A 27,602-nucleotide genomic window follows, 5' to 3' on the forward strand; every position below is an offset into this window, starting at 1 on the left:
TACTTCTCCTGACTCCATGGTGGCTGAACTCAAACCTGATGTCTGCACTGATAGAGATTTACTAGCCACAACATCACTGAACCAGAACTCTCAAGTACTTAATACTCTGTACGCCGTTTTCCAGGCCCTCTCAGAAGCAACAAGGTGCCGGCTGCAGAACGGAAGGGTGGTAATGTGTATTGAATAAATGCTCTTTGATATTCAGAGTGTAATTTAAAGCACATTCTGTTTTGTTTGCAGCAAAACTGTGCTTCCTCCATTGTTTTCTGTTCAGAAAACAAAAACAATGTTTAAAGTGCCATTTTGCACTGACTACGTAAAAACTGTCCACCTCACTCAACAATGCAGAGACCAACAACTGGCTTTAGTGACCAAAAATAAATTTTTTTTTGGTTGTTGTTTTTTAAACTCTGCTAGCAATGCAGAGGCAACTCAGAGAAAGCTGGATTCGGTTCCTTGTGCATCATCAGTGGAATTGTTCAAGTTCCAGTCATTCACATATATGCAAACCCGGCGAAGGCAATGGAGTTTTTACAGGTGAGACTGAAGGCATAATTTGTCCTGTAGTACTTCTAGTTATTGGTGATAATGCACAAGAAGGAAAGAACTTAGCTTGACTCTCAGACCTGAGCCTAAGTTTGCGGGGCTGGCAGTCCAAAAAAAAAAAAAAAAAAAAAATGAAAAAAAAAGTTCATTTATTGATCATATGATTATGTGCATTACAGTTGTGCCGCTATAGAGCAGGGTTACATGGTGCTTGACAATATGCAAGCACACAGCAACGGACAGCCTCAGCCCCGAAGAGAATACAAACTGAATAGACAAAACAGAGCAAGTGTGTTAAACAACTGGAAGGAACAGGGGAAAGAGGAAAAGAGGTAGGAACAAGCAATTATATAGACTAGCTTCATGCACAATTAGACAATTTCAGAGTCCACTTTCAGAGAAGAATCGCACTTTAACACATCACTGGGCCAATTATCATGGAAACAAAGTATTCAAGCTCCTAGCCATGGAAGGCAGCATGCTAAAATAAAATTCAATAAACTATATATGAGGCCAGGTTTTGAGTAATGACCTTACCCCACTCACTACTTGCCTATATTTGAATGCACATTTACTGCATGATGTAGGGACCAGATTTTAATCCAGTTCCCTTTCCCATCACTATATTGGCTCTGCATTGGCAGGGACTCAAAACTCTTACAGGTGCCATACTGAAACTTCAAAACCTCTCAACTAGCTGTATTGGCTATGGAAGGAGAAATAAGAATGGGAACACTCAGAGGAGATCTGCAACCGTCCGCATTGCTGAGCAATTGTTTACATGTATTGTTGGCACAACATTTCATTATTGGATCAGGGTGGATTAGTTAAGTTTTCCAGCGCACTACACTGACTATTAAGTTGTAGATCCCCTAGACTTTTTAAAACGTTCAACAATACACTTGAAGCTTGTCTTTAGCACGGAGACATCGTAGTAATAATGTAAGCCACATGCGTGCATTTCGGGATAGAGTGGTATACATAGGGGAGTAAACAGTGGGGAAGAATGCATAATGTCTTTTCTTTTGGAGTGCTTTGTATGCCTGGAGACCTGTTGGAGTCAGTCAGTGGGGACTGTGCTGGAACGAGCCAGAAGCGGGGTGTGGTGAGCACTGGGTGTGCTCAAAAGGCAGTCAGAAGCTACCTGGGAAAACTCCATTGAAGGTGAGGGGCGTGGCAAGTGACTGTGAGAAGACAAGACTCATCGGCTGCACCGCACTAAGACACGAGGTGTCCACCGATGATGCCAGTCCATTTGGATCCAGACGGTACTCCCTCCTTCTCCCCCCAGAGTCACAGAAGGAGATGGGATGAGTACTCGCCCCACAAGAGAACTAGAAGGAAGTGTATGTGAGGGGGTACAAGTAAACATTCCCTCAACGTGTTATCAGAGCAACAAGCGTGGAAGTTGAGGTGAAAAACACAGGGCTGTCACACAATAGTTGCTTAGGAGAAATTCACAATCAACTTCAATATGATTTGTAGATGACTTTTATTTAATGCTGGGTTTTTTCCTCTAAGAAACTGTGTCAGTCTCTTTCTGAAGTGTAACTCTATAGAATATATCTTTGTCATGAAAAGCCTGAGCTCTGGCCTGTTAATCAGGAGACAAGTGCAAGGGAATTCAGCATATCTTGTCACAGCATATGCTCAACTCATTGGAGTCACTCTGAGTTTAGGGCACTGAATATCTCCTAATATCAGAAAGCTTAAACACCATATTACATGCATATGATACTTGTGCCACTTTATAAGAGATGGGTGTCAAACCCATTCTGTGGCGGCAAGATATAGGCACAAATTGTGGTGTCACTGGGCCATTCCATCCTGGCTCTGCTGGGGTAGCGTCAGCTGGGTTCCCCCACACAGAATTCTCTGCTCAGTTGGGCAGGGGCTGAGTTCTCCTTGCGCTGAAACAGACCCTAGCTCACATGAAGACAGGAACTGATGGTCCAGGGACATGGGAAAGCCTAACCTGCCAAAAGAGGAGGGGTGATGATAGGCAGCTCTTGTGTGATCACTCCCTGCCAATACCAGCTGAGGACATGGGGGGAGGGGAAAACAGATGGGTGTGCCTAGGGCTCTGGATGGTCTTAAACCATCCCTGTGTGAAGAAGGCCACAATTCCATTTTTAATTATGGTCCTCGGAATAAATTAAGGACTCCACATTCACCTCAATCCACAGCACATCTCCCCAATGTCCCTAAAAATATGGCTTTGATGTTGTAACTAAACTTTTTAGTTGCCCTCCTTATTCATTATATGCATTGTTGTCACATTCTGCATCGCTCAGTAGGAACATACGCTCTCCGGAAGGAGCACAACTATTTTTTCCCTTTGGTTCTCTTCCTTTCCCATCCTCCTTGCTCTACTTCTTCTTTCTGGGTTCTCTAGGGTGACCAGACAGCAAATATGAAAAATTGGGACAGGGGGTGGGGGATAACAGAAGCCTATATAAGAAAAAGACCCCCAAATTGAGACTGTCCCTAGAAAAATCAGGACATCTGGTCACCCTAGGGTTCTGTCTCTGCATTTCCTTCCCTAAGCAATGTCCAATTCCCACCCTCCATGGTTGTGAGTTTTGCCTTGAGAAGGTTTCTTTCCTCCCTGCTTTTGTTTTTGTTTAGAAATAGCAGTGGTATCATACCTGGTTTTCCTGACTTAACTGAAGTTTCAGAGAAACTATGAGCTTTCTCAGCCCTTCATTGAAAGGGTGGGATTGCAGAATTTTAGCAAAATTGCCTTTTCTCTCAAGTGCTTCTCCAACAGATCTTTCCAGAGAAACAGAGTTTTAATAGTCTGAATAAAAGTCACTCTCCTACACTCTCACTCAGTCAGGTTTTCACTAGCATGGTATGTGTGAGGGCATAGTCCTACCAGTCCCTTAGTTACCTTTACAATTTTCCAGACAAAAACAGGAAGAGGTAAGACCTGAATTTCTAAAGTATTTTTTTTATTTATTTTGAAACACACACCCCTGCCTGCACCCTCCTCTCTGCTGCTTTGTACAGCCTAAAAAAGCAAACTAAAACAACCAAAGGGGGGCACTCTCCCTTTTGCTGGTTACCTTTAAGAGAACAAGCACTCCTCTGCACAGTGTCAGCCTTTTGGTCTTTACGACCCTACAGGTCTTGCTTAAACATATAAGTTGCACCAGTTTAACCTAAATTGGTTTAAAAATTATTTTGTTATAGTGGTGCAAACACCTGTGTGGACAACACTTATAACAGTTTAAAACTCAGTTATAGTGGTCTAGCTTGCACCTGGCTGTTGTCTACATGGGGACATGACATTGGTGTAAATCAATGTGTGATTTTAAAATAAATTTAGTTAAACTGGTGCAAAAGCACGTGTGGACCTGTGTATTTTGGTTTAGGGCTCGTCTACATTACCTGCTGGATCGACAGGCAGTGATCGATCCAGCAAAGGTCGATTTATTGCGTCTAGTCTAGACATGATAAATTGACCGCCGAGCACTCTCCCGTCAACTGCAGTATTCCACCAAGGTAAGAGGTGCAGGCGGAGTTGACGGGAGAGCGTCAGCCATCGACTTACCGCAGTGAAGACACCGCGGTAAGTAGATCTAAGTACGTTGACTTCAGCTACGTTATTCACGTAGCTGAAGATGCATAACTTAGATCGATTTCCTGCCCCCTGGCCCCCCAGTGTAGATCAGGCCTTAGTTTAAGTCAATTCCTGAAACTGAAATAAACCTGGTTTAAACCAAAATAAAAGTAGCCACTGAGCAAGTCTTTTGCACCAATTTAAGTAAATTGATTTAAAAACTGATTTAAGTTAAGCAATGCAATTTCTCTGTGCAAGAAAGGCAAAGGCCTTGCAGGTGCAAGCTAAATCTATAAAGACACGTTTAAATTGATATAAAGATGCCCCCACACAAAGCTTCACTAGTTTAACCAAATGGTTTAACATCACACCTTTAGTTAAACTGGTGTAACTTTGTGGGTAGACCAGGCCTTTGTATACAAATTAATGATACTCTAGATTTTTGTATTAGGAGAGGGATGACACCCCCTCAAGGTTAAGTTGTACTTGACTCCTTTATTCTCCATTCTTCATCAGTCTACCTGGAATTCTCTGCTGGAAAATACATGGCAATGGGCCCCATTTGCAAGATGTATATTACATCAATTATATTTTCTCCCATGAAATAACATCACTGTTGGCCCAATCCTCAGCTGGTGTGAACTGGTGAAATAATTGGAGCCACACTGTTTTACACCCGCTGAGGATCTGGTCCACTGGATTCTGTGTGATAGAGCTGCATACCTACAAAATTTCTTGACCATGAGTTGAAAGAAACAGGAATTTGCTACACGCAATTGGTAGAGCTTAACACCACATCAATGCAGACTGCAGTTTGGAAGGAGGTGCAGGGGGAGAAAGGTCTTTGAGTTTGTATTTAAATGTAAAATTGCCAATGCCAACCACATACTAAAAAAAACAAACCCACTGGTTGGCAGCAGCAATTAATTTCTCAACTGAAACTTGACCAGCCCAACTGTGCCCAAATGTTTTAATTTGCCTACTGCTACAATATGCAAGGGAATTGGCAGTGATATATTTGCAATTAAAACCAAAACTGGCACAGAAATTGCAAAGCTGGCAGAAGAGCTAATCTGCCTGTCATGATCACAAGATTAAGTGTTTATGCATTTGCTAATTACCAAAGTACTTAGTTCAGAAGGACTTATACAACAGAATAGTTAGTGGGAACTGCATCCATGAAACTAGCCCATCTAGGGTCCATACATGCCACTTAAGACACTAGTTTGTTTGGGGGAGGGGGGAATGCAAGTGGAATGGCTGTGAAAGGGGAACTCCATTTCATCTGCACACCAGGATGGAGGGGAATGATTAAACTTGGTGCCAGCCCTAAGTAGGCTGGAAGGGATGGGATGATGGGGGAAATTGCAGTTACATGGCTCCAGCACCCTTAACATCCTATATAAGTAGCATGGGAAGGGTGACTGAAAACACCACTCAAGCATATAAATTACAGCAGCATGCATGGATGGGGCCCATAGCCTTGCCCTGGGCTTGGGGTGTGGATTATACAGGCTTTATGGGTGAAATGACTGTCACCAATAAATAAATTAGCACCTAGTTATTCACAATCCATCCATTCCTCACATACTCAGAGACAAAGAGATGTTGAATGTGCTTCCATTAGGTTCAGGAGGACCAGCAAGTTACATTCCATACTGTATGTTGTTGTGTATTGCAGCTAACCATGAAAGACACCTCACACACATATTGCCCATGCAAGTGGAATCTTACAAGTTATCATCAAAAAAATGGGAGGGGGTGGGGAAATGGAGAGAAGACTTTAAGAAAAAAAAAAAAAAACACATATCAGTATGAGCGTTTTAGAACTAAAATAGCCTTCTCCTCTCCAGCAATGGCATGAGGCACCATGAAGAGCAGCTCTCAACTAAGGGAAGCAGATTAAGGAGACTATTGGATAATATGGTGGTCCCAGAACAAATGTAGTAAAGCGAGGGATCTCTGGTCTGCCTGATGGATCAACAACAGTCTCAGTGAGGAAGTGCAGAGGGAGTTTAGACAAGGATTCCATAAAAGTTAGGAAAGAAAGAAAAGACTGGAAAGTTGGCAAGAGAGAGCACCACTGCAAGAGATACAAAATGCTGTACATTAGATAAGGAGAGTGAAAGCCCTGGAAATGTGGTATTATGATTTTAAACCCTTGGAACTGAAAGACGGAACCTGAGGTGAGATCCAGACTTTCATTGTGCTATTTACAGATCCCAGAACAACTCTGTTTAGAAAATAACAGAACACCACTAGTTGTCACCTTCAGCTCCCAATTAAAACCTCTCCAGCGCATCATCAAAGATCTACAACCTATCCTGAAAGATGATCCCTCACTCTCACAGATCTTGGGAGACAGACCTGTCCTCGCTTACAGACAACCCCCCAACCTAAAGCAAATACTCACCAGCAACCACACACCACTGAACAAAAACACTGACCCAGGAACCTATCCTTGCAACAAAGCCCGATGCCAACTCTGTCCACATATCTATTCAAGTGACATCATCATAGGACCTAATCACATCAGCCATGCCATCAGGGGCTCATTCACCTGCACATCTACCAATGTGATATATGCCATCATGTGCCAGCAATGCCCCTCTGCCCTGTACATTGGCCAAACTGGACAGTCTCTACACAAAAGAATAAATGGACACAAATCTGACATCAGGAATCATAACATTCAAAAACCAGTAGGAGAACACTTTAACCTGTCTAGTCACTCAATAACAGACCTGAGCGTGGCAATTCTGCAACAGAAAAGCTTCAAAAACAGACTCCAACAAGAAACTGCTGAACTCGAATTGATATGCAAACTAGATACAATCAACTTAGGCTTGAATAGAGACTGGGAATGGCTGAGCCATTTGTGGTGTTTAGATGGATACAACACCATTACAAACATTGAATCTATCTCCCCATGTAAATAGTCTCAAACTTCTTATCAAACTGTCTGTACTGGGCTATCTTGATTATCACTTCAAAAGTTTTTTCTCTTACTTAATTGGCCTCTCAGAGTTGCTAAGACAACTCCCACCTTTTCATGCTCTCTGTATGTGTATATATATCTCCTCAATATATGTTCCATTCTATGCATCCGAAGAAGTGGGCTGTAGCCCACGAAAGCTTATGCTCTAATAAATTTGTTAGTCTCTAAGGTGCCACAAGTACTCCTGTTCTTTTTGTGGATACAGACTAACACGGCTGCTACTCTGAAATCTGTTTAGAAACTGGCTGAAAAAAAAAAACAGTATTGCACAGCAGAGAGAGGACAGAATAATAAGATTGAAAAGACATTCATTATACCTTACTGAATGTTCTGGGACTAATGAGTATGTAAGGAATGCATGAATGAAAGCCTGTTCCATTTGTTGATCTAACCTTGGGTGCAGAATACATGGAAAAGATTTCTGTGTGTGTTTTGTGTTTATGAAGCCTTTGCAGAAATCACTGTGAAAAGAGGGAATGCTCAGGAGCTCATGGAAGTCCAGAAAGACTACTGGTGGTGGACTGAAACATATGGAGCCTATGCTTAGTTACAACCAAAAGACTATAATGGGTGGACCATGCCTGTTATGCCCAGAAGACCATGACAGAATGGGCCCAACAGGGTAGAGGTGGTGAAAGCATTTGAGGAAGAACAATAATATTCAGGCTATCACTGGAGCTCGCAAAGGGATGAGCTCTGATGAAATTCTGAAGTAGCAATGGCTTTGCTTGCTCTGCTGATGAGGTGGGAAGGACAACTTTTAATGCAAATGATGGATATTCCACCCAGGTACCTATATGGTGCAATTACAGAACCAGTTTAAATAATTGTTCCTGGGATCATGGAATGTCACATTTCAGGAAATGGGATCCAACACATTGCTTGGAGAAGTTAAGTGTAATTGAGATAATTAGAGCAACATGAAGCATGAGTCAAACTGCTGAGTAGAGCAGTGCTTTAAAACTTGATTCAAAGCGGAGTTTATGCATCTCCATCTGCAAAACGAAGGTGTCTTAAACAAGACTGAATATCCTTAAAATCTGTGCTCAACTCTTAGTACAGGGGTTCAATACATGGGACTCAACACAGAGGTAAATGGGTGAAATTTAAATGGCCTGTGATGTACAGATGGTCAGACTAGATGATCTGATAGCCCCTTTTGACCTTAAACTCTGACTTTAAAGCTGTGGCTAGTTCCAAGAGAGATATAAGGAGGACACACATTTTTAAAGGAATAATTCAACCACATTTTTCTGAAACACCACTTAGGACCAAATTCCTCTCTCATATCCACATGGGAGTTCCTGATGGGCATTCTGCACCTGTAGGCAGACCCGAATATCAGAGTCAAACTCTGCTGCATGGATCCGAAAGGAGAGTCTTGCCTTTTACAAGACACACACATTGTCTTTTTAAAGTAATCTACAAACCAGTTCAGTAAAAGCTGACTGCATTTGTTTCCACACTGTTAGTTCTGTCCCAAAACTCAGTCCTGGCAACACAATGTTCCACAATAATCAGCCAAATCTTCCCTTCCATGGCTGGGCTCCTAAACCTCCGCAGGGTTCAGCTCGTTGAGTTGCCACCCTGTTTTTCCCCTCAGGGGAGGGAAGGACTGCAGCTGCAGATAAGGGTATCTTCAAATCATATGAAGGCCAAAAATCTGTGTGGAAAATCTGGCCTCAGACACACATCTTGGGGGCAAGCCTATCTGTACTTCTGTCTGGCTCGCATAGCTTTTGGCCACATAACTTGCCTGTGCTGCTACTGAGCTCTTGGCAGGGCGCACACCTTACTGCCCTTTGTGCAAAGATATGATGGAAGGAAGATCCTGCCGCAGGAAGCAGCATTAATTTCTGCTGGCTTTTGTGAGTTACCAGGAGAGCTGCTGCTTATGGGAGCTATTCCTCACCCTGACACGGAGACTGAGAGGTTTTAGAGTAGACCAAATAGACTTCTCTACTCCCCTTTCTGCAAATTCTAGGCCATATCTGCTGCTTGGCTTCCTTCTGAACAGCATCTGGCTAAATGTAAACAGAAATTTGAGGATATAATTGTGCATGGGATGTTCTTCAAAAAAAGAAGCAGATAATTCTTGTTACCTAAATGAAAATAACAGCCATGCTTTTATTTAGAAATGATATAGTCTATACCTCCCACTTCCTGCTGCTATGAAACCTGCGTGGGGTTTAGGAGAATTTTGCCATGGACAAATTCTGGAGTGTCACTAAAGCTGGCTTTGGTTGATTCCTCCAGCGGTCTGAACTGTGGGAGCTCTCTGGGCCCAGACGAGAATCAATGTGCTGCGACGCAAGAGGTGTCAAGCAATGAGCAGACAGTCTGCGTGAACACATGTGTGCCTGCATGCTCTCACCTGTCGCTCTTGGTCTGAAGAACAGAGAATTAAAAGCCAAAACATAGGCATGATTGATGGCTTTAATATTTTACAAACAGACGTGCTAGCAAGACTCACTTATGCAGCCAAATAACTCCTAGTTCCTTCATGTCTTCAAAATTTGGTTTATATCCAATTGACAGAGTCCTCTAATATTTTCATTATAAACCTTTCTGTGCCATATGAAAGGATCCTATTTACTTCTGACTTTGCCTCAAGCCATTAACTGACAGACTGGCTGCTAACTACAGTTAACAAATGATTTCCCAGAGATTACAGTTTAAGTAAAAAATGTTCCAAGTTAAACAGGCTTCTTTACAACAAGGAATTTGAATTATGCATCCAGAGGTTTGGTACATGTGTCCAAAAAGTATGTAGTACAACTGTTGAGGTTTTTCTCATCAGCATGTTACAAGCTGGTAAATAAGCAATGATACTTTGTTGTCAGATTAATAACACGGATTTGTATAGTGCATGTATCTTATAAAACATTTTGGGATCACACACTCACAACAACATTTCTATCCAGCTACCACCACCTTATGGAATTTATCATTTATGTTGGAAAAGCTATTTGTTTTTTCAAGTGAAACAAAATGCCCATTGCCTGGCGGGGAACAGTGGTTTGGAGCCACCTGCAACTTGCTGAAGGATTATGAAGTTACAATTTGTTTAATATTCAGAAATACATGCTGTAGAAAGCAACAGTAGTTTTTTTTTTTTTTTAAACCGTTCTGAGTATTTCTAAAATGCCCATCACCTTAGTAGGTTGACAATGGGTTTGGGACAAGATATTTGTTTTTAAATTTGACATGGCTTTCCTTTCAGTGCTTCCAAAACACCTTATAAAACACTGAATAATTAAACCTCAAGGAAAACTGCGGCACAGAAGTAAAGACCAAATTTCACAGAGGGAGTTAATGTCAGAGCTGGGAGAGGACACCGGTTCTCTGACTCCCAGTCCTGTGCTTTATTCACAAGACCATCCAATTTCTCTTCCACAAATCTTGGTAACATCCTTCACTACTTACATGACTTGAACATTCTCCATTATCCCATATACAATTTCTGTACTAATGCACATTCATTAGATAGTTACATGTTGTGCCTATCAGGCAAAGCGCCTGGTGCCCTACATTAATAAGATCACTCAATTACAAATAAATAAATATGAACACCTTACTAGAACCTAGATGCTATACACAGAGGGTCAAATCCAGCCTGGTGGAAGCAGGCACAACTCCTTTGAGTGTGTTTCATGGTTGGGATTCACAGTTCATGTATTTGCTTTTGCATTTTTTTTCCAACTTGTGCCAAGAGCGACACACCTAGCAACCATTTTGAAAGTCATTGTATGAATGACACCAGCTTCTGTGCTGGACACCTCTGCCTGCACACTTACTGAAGCCAAATCTGGTCTCATTGTTTATCCTAGTATGCTACCTTAATCCCTTAGAACATATTTTTTATTTACATGCACTTCTGTCCTTTCCCACAGTCTGGGAAACAGTTTTCACTATTCCTGCAAACGTCCACAGTTCTTTGCAAGAATTGGACTTGACTTGGCAATAACCATGGGTTTTGACTGAATTATAAGTTAAGTCACAAACAATTTGGTTTCTAGTATTTGAACAAATGGACTAACATGTGACTTAACTTCATTATGCAGGCCTATAATGTAATCATCATTGGTCTCACCTGGCAATGTTTTCAGGTGACACTTTTGAATGTTTTGCCATCCTTTCCATGCTCCCAGTGGATTGTAGATCTTCCCTCTTCAGCAGTGTGGAGGATTCCACCCTTTCCAACTTCTTTGCAATACCAACTGCTTCCATTAAAAATTTGGAAATGGTACAACCTGCTCTGTCCAGGTTTCCTTCCAGCTGAGGGATTTGGGCACCTTAATTATCTCCATTTTACCAGAGATTTCACTTTCTTCTGACACCATATAATAACAGTGTGACACACAAGTGTTGGTAAAAGTCTGATCTTCACTTCCTCCCTCCAGTCACATGACAGAAGTTAGTCTCTGGGGCTGGATCTCAGCTCTTTGTTCAACTGTAACTTGTATACCAGATATGTGGCCACCTCCCCATCAAGTATCCTGTGTCAAACAATTTCTACTGTTTGCTTCATTTCATTTTTTTAAGCCTGTGTGTGAGGTGAGCAGGTTGCACAATCATTCTACTCTATTTGTCTTCATCATGGTAGCCAAAAGAGTAACTGTCACAAAAGTGAAGATCAAAGTCTTATTTGTGAGACAGTTGGCCCTAAGGGTGTAATGCAATCCCCTGTGTTAGGTGGAATGTGTTTAAAACTGCTCAAGTGCTTATTAGTTTGCAATGGTCTCACCTGCTAGTGGCGGGAAGTCTAAAAAAGGAGAAATGCAGTGGTGTTGTAGCTGTATTGGTCCCAGGATATTCAAGAGACAAGATGGGTGAAGTAATTATCTTTAATTGGACCAACTTCTGTTGGTGAGAGAAGCAAGCTTTCAAGCTTATACAGATTTCAGAGTAACAGCCGTGTTAGTCTGTATCCGCAAAAAGAAGAACAGGAGTACTTGTGGCACCTTAGAGACTAACAAATTTATTAGAGCATAAGCTTTCGTGGACTACTCTCACACCTATTATCAAACTGTCTGTACTGGCCTAGCTTGATTATCACTTCAAAAGTTTTTTTTTTTTTCTTTCTCTTAATTAATTGGCCTCTCAGAGTTGGTAAGACAACTCCCACCTGTTTATGCTCTCTGTATGTGTGTATATATATCTCCTCAATATATGTTCCATTCTATATGCATCCGAAGAAGTGGGCTGTAGTCCACGAAAGCTTATGCTCTAATAAATTTGTTAGTCTCTAAGGTGCCACAAGTACTCCTGTTCTTCTTTAAGCTTATACAGAGCTCTTCTTCAGGACTTGAAGAAGAGCTCTGTGTAAGCTTGTCTCTGTAACCAAGAGAAGTTGGCCCAATTAAAGATATTACTTCACCCACCTTGTCTCTTCAAAAAGAGAGAGAGTCAGCTATAAGGCAGTGGAATAGTAGAGGCCAAAGTTGTTTAGGTTTTTTTGTTTTTTAAACCAGAAAATCATGAGTTAAATTCCCACTATGCAACATAGATTAGGTTTAGCCAAGACCTATTGTGTTCATTCATATATGTGGGCTGGGCTTAAATCCTTACCAAAAATAATGATGTCTCAATTTTTTATACAGTCTGTAGTACTATAGGGACCTGATCCTCTAGGCACTATGGCAATACAATTAATGTAATTTTAAATATATTACAGTCATACCTTTGCAAGCAGGTTTACAATGTTTCTAGTTACACAATAATGTCAATCAACGCCAAACACTGAAAACTGTAATTTGATGTAATGAGCAACTCTATCTTTCTTTTAAATGCCTGAGTAAAATTGTCTCTACGTTAACTCTTGCATTCAAGTGCCACTAAGAACTTCCAATATTCAAACGTAGCACCAATCTAACATGTATTCTTTAGTGGGTTCTGCTCATAATAAGTAACCCACAAAGTTTCCCTGTACCAGGCCAGTGGAATGGCAGGAAAACTAGACACACTTATATTGCCAAATGTGACCTTGGTCTCAGCCATGAAGTCAGGTTGTGAGTCTTTTAAGGAACTACATTAGCAACAGCTAACAGTTATTTGATGGCACGTGATTCTCCAAACTTACTGAAGGCCTGTAAAAATTCAACAGCTTGAATAAAAATTGTAGACAATGTTACCACTGGAAAGGAACTCTGAAGCTGGACGTGGGACAAGATTTACCCTTTAAGTTAAAACGCAATTTGAAGGCTGAATAAAACTCCCACCGTGAATCCCTTAAACTTATATTTCCTAAAGACTTTGTCTACTATACCATTAGAACCACAGTTACATCTGATTTTAATGAAACTTCAGACGTAATGGTTTTCATGCCAGCTATATAATGCCAGCTATTTTCATGCCAACTATGGTTTTCATGCCAGCTATTTTCTTGAACACCCTATTATTTTGTTTGATATCTCCAAAGCTTTTCTCCCAATCCCATAAGCAAACTAACTTTTAGGGAAATAAATAGTTTCCAGTGGGTTTAGAGGAGACATACAGTTAAAGGTAGGGATGGGCTTAAGCCACATTCAAAACACCCCCATTCAAAATGTGAAGATTCTTGGATCCATGGTCCAGATCTCTACTTACAAAAGACAAATTAAATTACAGTTCAACACCTACATTGCAAACTTTTTTTAAAAAAGAAATACCCTTAAAATAGTGAGGATTTTTTTTAAAAACAGGGGAAGTTCAACTTGTAATGTAAATTGACCTAACTTATTGTTTTCCATGGAGCTATGAGAATTTATATTAGCTGAGGATCTGCCCCTCAAATTCCAAAGTTTGGAGATTATAAATTCTCAGGCTTCAAGGCATAAGCCAAACTCTAACTGATGAGGTTAAGAAGAAGCTTTCCTTTTGGACAAGTTATTCCATAACTGCCTACTGGTGACTTTCTTGCACATTCCTCTGAATACTAAACAACATGGTCTGATTAGGCATGGCAGTTCTTAAACCTAGAGCACTAGGTAAGAATATAAGTTTTGACAGCCACACGTCTAAATATCAGGCAAGTACATGCTTTGCGTCTATGACAAACTGAAAACTTAATAAACCATACAAGAAAAATATGACTGTTTAAGGAAATTATATTGACAATGCCTGTGAGAAGAACTTCCCTATTGAGGGGAAAAAAGAGAGGAATAATTCAGAAGAATGGTGAAAGGAGAACACAACAGCTGATGTTTTCAAGCACTGAGGCTGTCAAATTGATGACAGGGAAAGAGTTTTCCTGTGAGAAAGCAAATCTTTACTGATTACCCATTTTTTTCAATAAAACTAGTCAGAGGAGCAGGAATAAAAGCAGAAAGAAAAGGCAATAGATGGAAGACTATTTATGGGACAATAATGTCCCGTTGCTAAGTGTATTCAAGTCAGAGCACTCTGTGGGTGTGCATGCATGTGGATTTCAACGCAACTATTTCATGATTGCCGAAATTACTACTAGCCAGCATCCTCTGTGAATGGCTATTTTTAGGACCCAGCTTTTCATGTGGTATAATGATGTGGATTTTACAAGAGTATTTATAATGTGTTTCATATGGTGTAGAGTCCTGCTCAAATTGCTTTGTATCAGAGAAAATTTAAGAATTTTTTTCATTTCTTACTTTATATTATTGCTTCTGCTTCAGATTTAGGGTTAGTATTTGTTTGTGATAAGTGACAAAATTGGTTGTCATGGCATTTCATCAAATCAACTCACGAGCCCAGAAAACGTTAGTAGGGACCTGAAAATCTGCTTGCCACTTAGTGTTCTGATTTCAAAGCCCACATTGCCACCTGTTGTAAGTTATGGTATGAAACCACAGTCCAAAGGCCAGATTTTGATCTCCATTATACCAGTGTCAATGAGGTTATGCCTGCCAGTGTAACTAAGAGCAGAATTTGGTCCAATATCTAAACAGCAAAGTCATATTAAAGAGGTTGGATGGAGAACATTTTTCAGCAGGAAACTACTTCTTTTCTCCTTCAACTTACATGACACAAAAGCATGTGCTAGTAATTTCCAGGATGCAATATTTTATGAGATCCAAATCATTAATCGTTCCATGCCATAGAACAGGAACTAATTTTCACTTGATAGGCTTAGGAGATTTTATCTCCCAAACATGAAAACAATATCTGTAGGACCACTCTTCTGTTAGAACACAGGTTCATTTCAAGAACCTTGCGTGAAGAACATCAACTAAACAATTATTTTAAAAACATGCTCATTTTGTTGCCCTTTTGCCGAGTCAATAATATTTTGTGATTCTAGCCTCTCACATTTTCCTTTTTGTGTATGTCACATCCCAGAAGAATCTCTGTTTCCACTAACATATGCCATTCCAAAGAATAAACCACAGGAGAAAATAAATTCAGCATACAGCATAGGGTTTGAATCACGTTTTTAAAAAATATACATATTTGGTCAGTCCATGATTACTGTGTGGCTCTTTTACACAGATGTGTATTTTGTGTATACAGTTCAAACAGCTCAGCAGAACAAAAGAGACACTCAGTGTTTTTTGCCTAACATTTGATCAGACTTCAAACTATTCTAAGTGGATGTGGAAAGTGCCCTAGATTAAAATATCTAGTTTGAGTTTGTAGTTAAAACCTCCCATGTTAGTTTTTAAGAGAAGACTAATTTTGGGATTGAGTAAAACAAAATGGACCAGATTCTTTGGTGCAGCTGAGCTGTGCTTAGCACGGGACCAGAGGTTGGGGGTGTCAGCCATCTTAGTGACCCTTTAATCCTGAGCTTCTGGCCAGTTTGACAGTCTGGGTACCAATGGCGCCAAGAGGCCATTTTGTCAGCTGGAGCTTGCCAGAGTATGGATGCACACTCCAACCATGACCCCTTTCCTATGTCACTGAAATACTAGAAAACAACTCTGATTTGGAAGGAGAGAGAAGACCAGAAACAATCACAAGATAATTAGATACCTAGAAACATTGCTGAGCGACCATTTACACCAATGTCATATTAACAATAATACTAGATCATCACAGAGGATTAATTAAGCCTTCTAGTCAATAATTGCAGCAGTCAGTCATAGATCCTCTAGAGAATTTTTTTAATACTCACCAATACATATGAAATGACTCATCACAATAACTAGGCTTTGACGGATTAGATTTTTATCTGTAAATGTCAGTAAAACGTCAATTTCACCCCCACCCACCCCCTACAAACTGATGAAAAATATTTCCTCTGATGATTGAAATTTAGTTATAGGCAAAAAAAGAAAAATGCTGCTTGAGAAGTTAGTTTGATTTAAAAATATTTTATTTGTACAGTTTGACATGTGCTGTTGACAATTTGTGTTTTAACAATTAAAGCTTTAACTTTCTGAATCTCAACATCTGTCATTAATTGTCTGCACCCCCATTCTGGCACCCTTCATAATTTCCCACAACTGTGAATTTAAATTGATAAAAATAAATGCATAAAAAAAACCTGATATTAGCTGTTGAAATTATTTTAAAAAAATTGAATTCTGCAAAGCCTATCAATGCAGCAGCTATCTCCTTTTAGAATCATCATGTTATATGCATTTTATCCTTTGACACTTCCTAATAGTTCAACATGTATCACGTTTATATTTAAAAAAAATTATGCACCAAGAATATCCGTATTTCTGGATATCACTTTATTTCTGACTTGAACTAAACACTCCATATATCAGGTGTGGAGAAAAGAGAAGCAGATGGGCTTCCTAACTAGAGGTACCATTGCTCAGAGCTAAACCACAAAGGGCCTGTTCAAAGGCTTATCCTTCCTGGACAGTCAACTGCTTCCTTCTCACTCAATGACTTACATCTACAAGTTAAGTTAGGTCCAGTTTCTGTCATCCTTACTCACATTAAGTAGTATCTCACTCTGAGTAATCCCACTGATTTCCATTAAACTACTCAGCTTGAGTAATGGTGGCAGAATTTGGCCCTCAGTAGCTTGGAGTATGGTGTTAATTCATAAACCTCTAAATGCAAACAGACAGAAAACAGTGGGTCTCTGGGGTGATTATGCGTCACATGGTGAGGAGAGACCAATGCACAGTCAGAGATATTTGGCCAATTTAGTTTAGAGGTGACTGAGAAAAGGCCTTTGGATCCTCAAGACTCAAAAGTATATGATGCTGTAATTTCCTTTACAAAAACAAAGTAGGAGCAGGTAATGCTCATAAAATGTACTGAACTGGTCGGCTTAGTCCTCAGTTTACACACACAATAGTTTTGGTGCAGACAGCAAGAGGCACCAAGCGTGCCTCAGCACTAACATAGCAGGGTGAGAAGACATTCCATTATCCAGATCATCCAGAACTTGCTGTCTGCTGGGACGGCTCACCAGTCAGCTCAACATCAACAGTGGCTTTTATAATGCAGGCACAAGTCCATCAGGAACTGGACTGAGATGACAAACTGCGAGGAGTTAGTGCAGTAGCCTATCAGATAGTAATGGTCCTTAGGTCTCTATGATCCAGCTAGATCAGAATTAGCAACCACAAAGCGAACAGCTCTGTAGCCCGTTAAAAGTCCTCTGAGTCATCAAGTCCTCCTATTGAACCTTTGTTCCATCTTCCAGATCCTGGAAGATTAATAAGCAAATATCATGGTATAGCTTTTTTTTTTTTTTTTTTATTGAGGAACTATTTGAAGGTAGACAGCATGAAAGAGCCCACGTGGGGATATTCATGAGATCCCACTGTAGCAGCAACACAGGACATTGTGTAGGCTGAGAACTTTCCCCTAGGATGGTGACTCCTTTAAGACTCTGACAAGAGTCATGTACATACTTTACTGCCTTTGTGACCTCCACCCACCACTGGTAAATTGAGGCAACAATATAGAGCACTCTTTGAGAGATGCTGACAGTACCAAGAAAACGCACCAAGATAAAGAAGTAAGCTGCAGTGAGAGAGGCATAAAAAGCTAAAGAATAGCAGCAGAGAATAAAGGAATGAGTATTGTCTGGTGTTGAGTCACTCTAAGCAGTCATGCATCACTGATTCAAGGTAGTAAGTGAGAGGGAAGTTGCAGTTATGGTGGTGGAAATACAGTACCCCAGGAACCACTACAGCAAAGTACTTTGTGGATGGCCAGCACTACAGCGGAAGTGGCCCATGGCAGAAGCAAAGCAACAATGAATGCATGAAACCCTTTCCATCTGGACTCATACCCAAGGCAGAAGTCTTGACTGAATGGCAGATGCACAGACTTTATTACAACTCTCACAAACCCACTCTATCCAAGAAAATATCATTCATCTCCCTACAAAAATACTCACATCATTCATTTAAATTCTATGTGAGCAGAGGTAGGGGACGTTGGATCATGAATTTCCTTTATTTTCTCTAAGGCCACAAGTGAATCACTGAAAGTGAAATGCTAAATTGCACTAAAGGAACTTTAAATGTGGTGTCACTGTAATACTTACAGTGCAAATGTAACCAGACAGAACTGTATAGGTGAAATAAGCATGAGTGATAGATACTTCCTTAAAAACAGCTGGTATGTGTCAGTGTACAACTGTAATCTGACATCTTTATACATAGACAGTAAGGATCAGACTTTAATCTTAGGTGTGCAATGCACATAACCGCACCTTGAAAGATCTGCTATACTAGCAGATTTTCTAAGATACACAGGGATACAAGCTGCTCATATATCTATTATTAAAATCTGGCCCAGCATAGATACACTATGAAAATAGTAAATATAATCAGCCATACAGACGTGTTAATGTGTCTGCATGTTTAGTCACATACATGGTTACATGTACAGGTAAACAAGAGAAGCATTCTGCCAGCAACTTTGCACTGAGGCTTTTTATGTGAACACAGAAGTTTAATAGTGTCTGTAAGTTGACTGCAAAAAATTGACTGCAGGCAGAAATGTGTTAGTCTTGAGCTTGGAGCAATACTGTGTTAAAGATTTTATTTTTTAATATCAATTTGCAAAGAGCTAAGTGGTGAGTATTAGGCTGAACAAGTATGTTCCCTTGTTTCAGACACATTGTATCCCTGAAACCTAAAAATCACTTTGTTCTTCAAAGCGAAAGTTTCCAGGACATTAATCATTAACATGGATGAGCCTTGTGAATTTTGGTTTAGGTTTGTTCTTGTTTTTAAAATATTCACACAGCTGATTTGGTAACACTTTAACAAACAGCAACAACTATAATCCAACCTGCATGGGTGGTGACTTTAACACATGTCAAAATTAACATAATTACAACTAAATGCCAGTAAACTATGTTCATGATTGATGCAACAAATGACAAGGTATCCTATTAAGGAATTGTTGTGGGAGGATACATATACTACACCCTTTAAACATCTGTATACAGCTATTCACAAACAAAGAGAGTTATAGAAACAAATAAGTTTTTGTATGTGAGATTTTTCTTCAATTTTTTTCAGTCAAAATTTTTTTAAAAGGAAGTTTTATTACCAGGGGGACAAAGGGCCATACCTTGTCGTTGCTTCTTAAGCAGAACTCTCTAATTTATTTCAAACAGTTCAATTATTTCAAGTACTGCTTCAAATACAATATGGTGGTACAATATGAATCCCCAGAAATTAAATTTTCCTCAGAATATGACCACAGCTGAACCAAACGTAAATAGAATACTTTGGAATCTCTGTCTCTTGATACATTCGACCATCCAACATTTCACTTTGAATATAAAGAACTATTTTCACCCTCATCTGATCTCAAGCAAGGTGAAGAGCTAGAAGATGTGGTTTGGTCAGGGGAGAGCAAAATAGTCATCTGCCGGCCTGCTCAGATGTCCCTTGGCCAGGGAGTTGCTCAACTATCGCCTTTCCCTTCAAGTGACAGAAGCAGGATAACTGGTGTTGGCATCTACAGGGGAAGAGCACTGTCCCACTAGTGCCCAATAGTGTGGCACCTACCGTCAAGAGAAACTGATTGAAATCATGATGGCACCACCGATTTCACTCAGCAGCAGGCACTAGTGGTAAGGCACAGAGCTACTTTTCCTTTGCAGCTGTTAGTCTGAGCCAATCTATCTAATCAGGTATTTATATGGCCCTGAGCATCTAAAGAGATAGATAGTGACACAGTATGATTACACTGAACCCAAGAAGAGTTTTGCCATTGATTGCAATAGGACCAGAATCTGCCCCTAACATTTTTTAAATCTCAATCCATTACAATATTTGCACCAATGGGAATGTGAACCCAAAGTTCCAGATTTAAAGTATATTTGGGTAGCTCATTGAACTACATTTACACTTTACTGGTTGGCCACTTCTTGTAATACTTCTTTTCTGTTCATATTCTGGAGAGTTAGGGATCAATATTTTGCGATGTGATACTTTGGCACAGCAAGTGGAGGGAACTTGCCAGGAACAGGACACGATTTTCAGACACTGAGAAGGCAACTTTGCATCTCTGAAGGAAAGGCACTAAAATAGAATTTAGCCCTGTCTTGTACTAGTAATGGAGGAGACACAAAACTGACTGGCTTGTCTAGAAAACTCTGGACTCCTCCCAGGTGAAATGGGCTATAGAGGATAATTCTGGGGAGGTTCTTTAGTATGTCTTGTTTGCTTTAAGGAGAATGGACTTCTTTTTTATACTAAGTACATGCTAATGTATTCTAAGGAAGCGGTTAGAGTTTGTGTAGCACTGCCTTCTACTGAATGGAAACTGAACTGGTTCGCCGTGTGCCATAGATGTCATACTGCTAACAGCTAATGGAGATTCTCTTTTAGCTCAAACAGATTCTGATATGATCACATGACTCCTGAGAACTGGGGCTATAGGCATATGCCTTGTGTGGCTATGCCTTAATCCAGCCTTGCCCAAGGTTGTATCCAAACTCCACTGAGAAAGAACCAAATCTGAGGAGCCCCACAGAGTTATAGGGTATTCGATTTTGAAAATCCATGCAATCTTCTGTCAATGGCACCCCACTGTGGTATCTCAAATGGGTGAAGCTTAGGATAGTACTTCTACTTTCCCCCTTCCAATTTGAGCTTTGGTTTGAAGATCTATTCTTAAGTACTTTTAAAGAGATTCTGTAGGGTGTTTGTTTTCCAAATAACTGGGGACACTGAAGCCTCAGTTTGCTGGAGTCCAAAGAATGGGAAAGCCACTCCAGAGTCTTAGCCTTGTATTTGAAAAGCATTAATTATTCCCTAAATTACCTTACAAGCCCACCAAATCCAACTGTGTTGCATGGAAAATGACGGCAAAATTTGGTCCCATGAGTAGATGGTCTGATCCTGCCCAGTTAAAGTCACTGGGAATTCTGTCACTGACTTTAGAAGTGCAAGGTTGGCCCCTACGCACTTCCACTACCACACAGTTAATTTCCTTATTTTATATTCCCATATACAAAATGCAGGAAACTTATCAGTGCTTCTGAAAACCTTTAACTACCATGCGCTACAAGATGTAACAATGTTCAGAAAACTCCCTCAGGCCTAAACTCAATTATACAACCAGAGCAAGAAGAAGATTTTAATCTGAGCAAAGTTTTAACATGTTTGACCTCTACTGTTTGTAACTATCTAAAAGACAGATGTAACTACTAAGGACGCACCTTAATTCGCTTTAAAAGTCATTTGTACCATTTAAAAAAAGGATATACTTTTTTGATTTGATGTTTCATTTGGAAAAATACTTTCTGAACACATTCATATTCATTCATTGGAAGTTTCATGCAGATTTGTAACTGACAGAGTCTACACCTTCTGTTCTGGGAAAAGCTAGAGTTTTCTCAGAGGACGGAGTGCGGGATTAGTCCCTGGATACACATATGCAGCACCAATATTGACAATGCTAGTCCAGAACACCTTGTGACCTAATACATCCACAATCTGTGCACAGCATGCTCAAACAGGTATCAATATGATTGATCATAATCACATTAGAAGAGCCCTGTCGGTCTATTGCGTGGGCAACCTGATTTGGCCAGAGTGCCAAATAGCTGACCACAGGGCGCTAAAATGAGGTCTTTAGCAGGGGTGCTGGAGCAATTGAACCAAACTGTAAACCCAATATATGATGGAAATTACTTCAAACCAGAGAGTGTGGCAGCATCCCTAGTTCCAGCACCTATGGCCTTTAGCCACCATCTCGCTGTAAAGTGAGAGCAAAACCCATCAACCGGAGCATTCTACTGATGGTGAACTCAAGCACCAAGTCACTTCTAATTCATGGTTCAAGAAAGGTACAGATGCACATAAAATCAGGATTGGGTGCATTTCAATAAAATGTATATGTATATATGAAACCTACTATGCTATATGAAGTCTTAACAAGAAATCAATTCAAGCACTCCTGTCTATTACTTCAGTTAGCAAACTACGACTGAGCCCTAAAGGAAACTGAAACACAACTGGGGCTAGTGTGAAAATAAATTTTAAAAAATTAACGTTACCACAGTTATGCTAAAGTTGTGACTTGTTCACAAAAGTAGAGACACTCCAAACTAACTCCAGCCTTAATTCACAACACCATGTCTAAGTAAAGCAGGAATCTCCAGACAATATGTAATTTTATAACACACTACAGTGCGGGAGTTCAACTTTCAGCCTTAATTCTGAATGCTCTTGGATCTTTCCAGGATCTTTGATATGCCTGAGGTATATTTTTTTCAATGGTTTAATGAAAAAAACCTCTGATGGTTTGAAAAAGCATTGCCTGGCTTTTTCCCTTTTGGGGGGGGGGGGGGCAGGGGAGAGGGCGGGGAAGATTACAAAATTCATCCCAGCCACCTACAAATGTTCACAGGAAACCCCAGCTAGAGAAAGCACTTCACTACCAAGTAGATGCACTATAGTGATGTACAACCCCATTCTTCACACATTAAAAGAAAACAAACTCCATTTCCTTAACCTGCCAGAATTTTAATTAAAAACACAATATTTTTCTTTGAGGACAAGTATAGTATCCCAAATCTTCAGTATAATACTGATCACACAGTCAGTGGGAATAACCATCAGATCAAGACCTACTTCTTATAGAACATGGACAGTATTAATATAATCACAAATATAGTAGTAAAAGTACTTACTAGGTTAACTTTTGTATACGTATTTTGTATTATACGTATTGCACCTTCTTTACACTTAAAGGAAGACTAGCAACTGCTCTTTGACTTAAGGAAGAACTCTTCCCATACTTCTTAAATAGATTGCAGATTTTGAGATAGAAAATTAAATCACCATTTCGATCCACCAAACTTAAGGCATTGCACAATCTGTATGGCTTGATTTAAAAGATTTCCATTGATTGTAATGGGCTTTGAATCATGCCCGCTCAGCTTGTCATTTTTCACTCTCTTGATTTCTGTACTGTTTGTTTTACTCTGTCTTCCTCCAACTGTAAACCTGTACTTTTTTACATTAGCGGTGGTGGGAGGTTCCTTAACTGGTTCACTAACCAAAAGCGTATTTCTTAACCACACTGCTAATAAATAGGCTGCCACAGTTTTAACCAATAGAATAAGATCTGCAAAGGGTTAAGATTGATATAAATATTCACAGACTTCTGAAGCATCTGAATAGCTCCTGTGCCAACACAAGTGACAGCTCATCCAAGTTCTGCACCAGGGAGCACAAATTAATGCCATTGTAAAAAACAGCTTTAGTATCACGCTTCAAAATGTGATAGTGAAAGAAGAGCATTATCTGTTAGAGAAATGAGAGGATTAACGGGAAACTGGAGTAATGGGTAGGGGGATAGGAAGCAAGCGACGAGATGCATATACAATGCTCCATATTGGCACTGCCTGGCAAATGTATCATTTATTTTTGTACAATGAAGAAAATTATAAAAACATAGAGGCAGGTCCTCAGCTGCTGTATGCTGACTTTGGTGGAATTACAACAACTCCACCAGCTGAAGATCTGCCCGGTAAAGTGTAACTGCACTACAGACACAAGTAGATTTCAAAAATAACTAGCCACCACCACTACCCTGTGCAAGCAGTTTTTGTATTCTTACTTTTCCAGTGCACAGAAACTTAGTAGAATTTCAATAAACCTCAGGTTTACATTAAGGAGGTCAAAATGTATTCTTCAAAATCTTGTAGCAGTAAGAACAAAACTAAAGATGACAACCATATTCTGTTCTCATTTACACAACTCCCCCACGTCCAGAATAATGGTTGAAACCCATGCAATCATTCCAGATTTACAGCAATGCTAAGGACGGCAGAATTTGCCCCTTTGTGTTTGTTAGTTGCAATTTCTGTTGGAAACTCTGCTAGAGATGGCTACGGATAGGGATTTTCTGCTAAAACCCCTCCCTAAATAGCACACTATATCAAAGAATTCATTTAGCACAACTTACTGTAAGTACTGAAGTGTATCTAATTACTAGAACTTACTTGATATTTCTTTGCAAAACTTCTGTAAAATAAAGATTGGAACAAACATTGCCTACTAGTCACATTAGACCTTTGTGTAGGACCAACTACAATTAATTAAATATGGTAAAACGTACATCAGTATGGAGATCATCCACCACTGAACCCTTTCATGGGGAGGGGGAGAGTGCAAAGCAAGCCATTTTACAAGGGGAAGTTGATCTGGGGACTAGATCCTTAAACACGTACATCACAAATTATCATCTAATATTTAAGCAAAAATGAAGGGGGCATTCTGGAGGTAACTCTTTTTGTTGAAACACTGGAGATGAAACTAGAAGCTGAGGTGATCTGAAAAGAAACCGCTCTGGATAATTCAGAACTACACCACTGTCCTACGGCCGAGCATCATTTATCCTCTCTGATCTTTTTCCTGTCATTTCTTTAGGCCCCCGTCCTAGGCATTTTAGAAACAATGCTACATCATGTCAGTTAAAAACACTGGCATCAAGTGATTGCATGGCAGACAGCAACATACTTCAACTGTGAAAGGTTAAAAACTTCTCGAAAACATGATGAACTCACCAAAGGTGACATAGATCCATTTGGCAGATAAGGGTCTGAGAGCATTAGAAAAGGGTAGCCAGAATAAGCAGATCCTTTGTACATCCCCGTGTCCTGATGCTTTATACCTGTTAAAATTAAAGTACTTCATTAGGACTTGCCCTGCAACAGGTCATTCCTCTGCCTGTGCGAGGTGCTTGTAGTTTGCAAACAGAACATGCCATGCATCCTATATATTTTTGGTGCCTTCTCCACTAGTAGAATTATTTCATGTGCATGGTTTGCCCTTAGGACTTATAAACGGACTGTATTTTCTATCTGTGGGACTAGCCCACCCCCATCTACAGCTCTGACTTGGCTTTAGTAACAAAGCCAAATAAAAGCTCGTGCTCAAGCCTTTTCCCCTTTCGGGTGAAGCACACTTCACACAGCAGCAGTATTCCTGGACCATCCACCCCGCATCACCGCCACTTTGCAAAACTTGCCTCCCAGGACCCCACCAAGAGATGAGCAGATCAATAATATTTCAGACACTGTGAGAAAGGGGAGGATTGTTTACACATTAAATGTCAAGGGAGTGACTAAACCCCCTTGTGTTGTGGCAATCCAATGTATCAAGCACGCAAGGGCTTCTTCATCTGGCGAATCAAAGTTCCTCCCTGATTTTTTTTTTGTCTGCTCTGATTTATAGAAAGAAACCGAAGTTTCTCTTCTCTCCCCCCCACCCCCGACCCAGGACTCAGCGCATCACCCAAGTGGCTGGGGGGGGGGGGTGCACAGAAAGAGGAAGGGCAGGAGAAATGAATGGTTTATGAAACTAACCATCTTCCATGTGATCCGGGAGTTTCTCCTGATAAACCCTTTGTGGATCTTGCACACGCCTGATCGCCTGTGGGGGAGGGAGGGAGAGAAAAGCACAGCAGGGGCCGGGGGGGGGGGGAGAAAGTTTTATTCATTGCAATAAACCAGAAAGAAATCGGCTGGAAGGAGGCAAAGCCCTTTGTGCGGGCTGGGGGCTGGCCGCGGGCTCTCACCTCCGGATCGGCCGCCGCGGCAGCGGGGCTACTGTTGCTCTCCGACTCGTTCACCAGCGAGGATTTGAGGTCGGCCAGATCGCGCTCGGTGAAGGCGTTTTCCTGGATCTTCTCCTCTTGCTCCCCTTCGTCCTTAAAGGCGATCATCTCGTCATTGGCCCCCAGGTCATCCCCTCCGCCGCTGCTGAGCTGGGGCATGGTCCCCACCCCCCGTCCCCGCCTCGCCCCTTCCGAGCCACACGGGAACTTCGCCGGCTGCAGCCGCTCTCCCCCCACCCCCCGAAGATCAAACCCTTTTTGGGGGGGAAGGGGCGGGGGCAGGGGGGTTGCAATGCTGCAGCCTGGAGGAGGATGAAGCAGCAGCAGCAGCGAGATCCTGGGGCCAGCAGCACCCCCCCTCCCCGCCCCCCCAGCCCCCGGAAAGTTCAGCGAAGTAGCAGCCTGGGGTGGTGCAAGCCCGAGGCTCTGGCCGGGAGAGACACGGCTCTGGAGCGCCCGGCGCCGAGCGGTGTGTGCGAGCGAGACGGAGGAGCTCCAGCAGCCAAGGGCTGGAGACATCAAAGCAGCCGCCGGCTGATTGACAGCGCAGGGGAGGGGTTGGGTGGCTCTCTCTCTCGCGCGCGCACACACACAGCCCCGCGCGCCTGTCTTAAAGGGCCCGCGCTCGCTCGCTGCACGCCCAGGCGCGTCCCCGCGGAGCGAGCTGGAGCCCGGCTGGGGGGAGCCTGGGCACCGCTACATGCCCCACCGCAGAGCCGCCAGGCGCCCCGGGGGCACAGCCCGTCTCGGCCCCAGCGCCTGTGCGGGGCCCGCGCTGGGCTCGGGGAGGTCTCCCAGGGGGGGTTTCCCCAGCGAGATTTTAATGTTATTGTTGGACTAACCAGGCACCAGTTGCTGAAATGTTAAATTTCAGCCCCTCCCCGAGCCGGCCCTGGCGCTCCCCAGCTCGCTGGGGCGTGTGGCTGCCCGGGGACCCGCTCCTGGAGTCAATGGGAGACGCCCCTGACTCACTCCGGGGAAGCAGGATCGGGCCCAGCCCAGACGTTTTGCTGTGGGGATTGATTTTTATTTATTTCTTTAGCTTTGACCGAGCCCGTGCGTCGTCGGTTCTCTGCCAGCGCGCCCAGGGCCGAGGCAACGTGCAGACCTCGAGGGAGCGTGGCAGTGGGTTGAGCATATCCTTGAAGGGGACATCTCAGCCTCCACGTCCCCTCTGCCCGGCCCCGGTGTCCAGTCCTGGCTGGGTCCTGGGCAGGGGCAGTCTCGTTTGCAAGTCTTGCAAACACCCGCCTCCCCCTCCCCGAGCTCGTTAGGAACACAGACGTGACGTCGGATTTCAGAAAATTATTAGTTTTCCTAACTTGCCCGGAGGGTCCGGAAACCTGAAATTAAACATCTTCGCAGCCAATTTCCAAAGACACTAGACACGTCTGATCTGGCGTCAGTTTGGAGAGAAGAGGGGGAAAAAAAACAAAACAACCCCACAGTTCCCATGGAAAGGAAACTCCCCATCTCGGCTGATCACATACAACAGGTCCGGTGCTTGTCTCTGGTAGCTTAGAAAAA

General features: G+C 41.7%; 1 protein-coding gene across 10 annotated transcripts in view; it reads right to left on the bottom strand.

The window, feature by feature from the left end:
- TCF7 (transcription factor 7) overlaps positions 1-26,269 on the bottom strand; it is a 118,420-nt gene extending 92,151 nt beyond the window's left edge. For 3 of the 10 annotated variants that reach the window (XM_034780419.1, XM_034780418.1, XM_034780421.1), the window contains exons 1-3: positions 26,037-26,265; positions 25,825-25,891; positions 25,024-25,130 (exon numbers count right to left, since the gene is read on the bottom strand). In XM_034780419.1, the coding sequence (XP_034636310.1) occupies positions 25,024-25,130; positions 25,825-25,891; positions 26,037-26,234 (372 nt within the window). In that variant the 5' untranslated portion in view covers positions 26,235-26,265. Of the gene's footprint in view, positions 1-25,023; positions 25,131-25,824; positions 25,892-26,036 lie in introns of all 10 variants that reach the window. The other 7 variants (XM_034780426.1, XM_034780425.1, XM_034780417.1 and 4 more) reach the window with 6 other exon arrangements.
- Positions 26,270-27,602: the final 1,333 nt, after the last annotated feature.

The sequence above is a fragment of the Trachemys scripta genome, chromosome 8, assembly GCF_013100865.1.
Source record: "Trachemys scripta elegans isolate TJP31775 chromosome 8, CAS_Tse_1.0, whole genome shotgun sequence".
Lineage (NCBI taxonomy): Eukaryota > Metazoa > Chordata > Testudines > Emydidae > Trachemys > Trachemys scripta.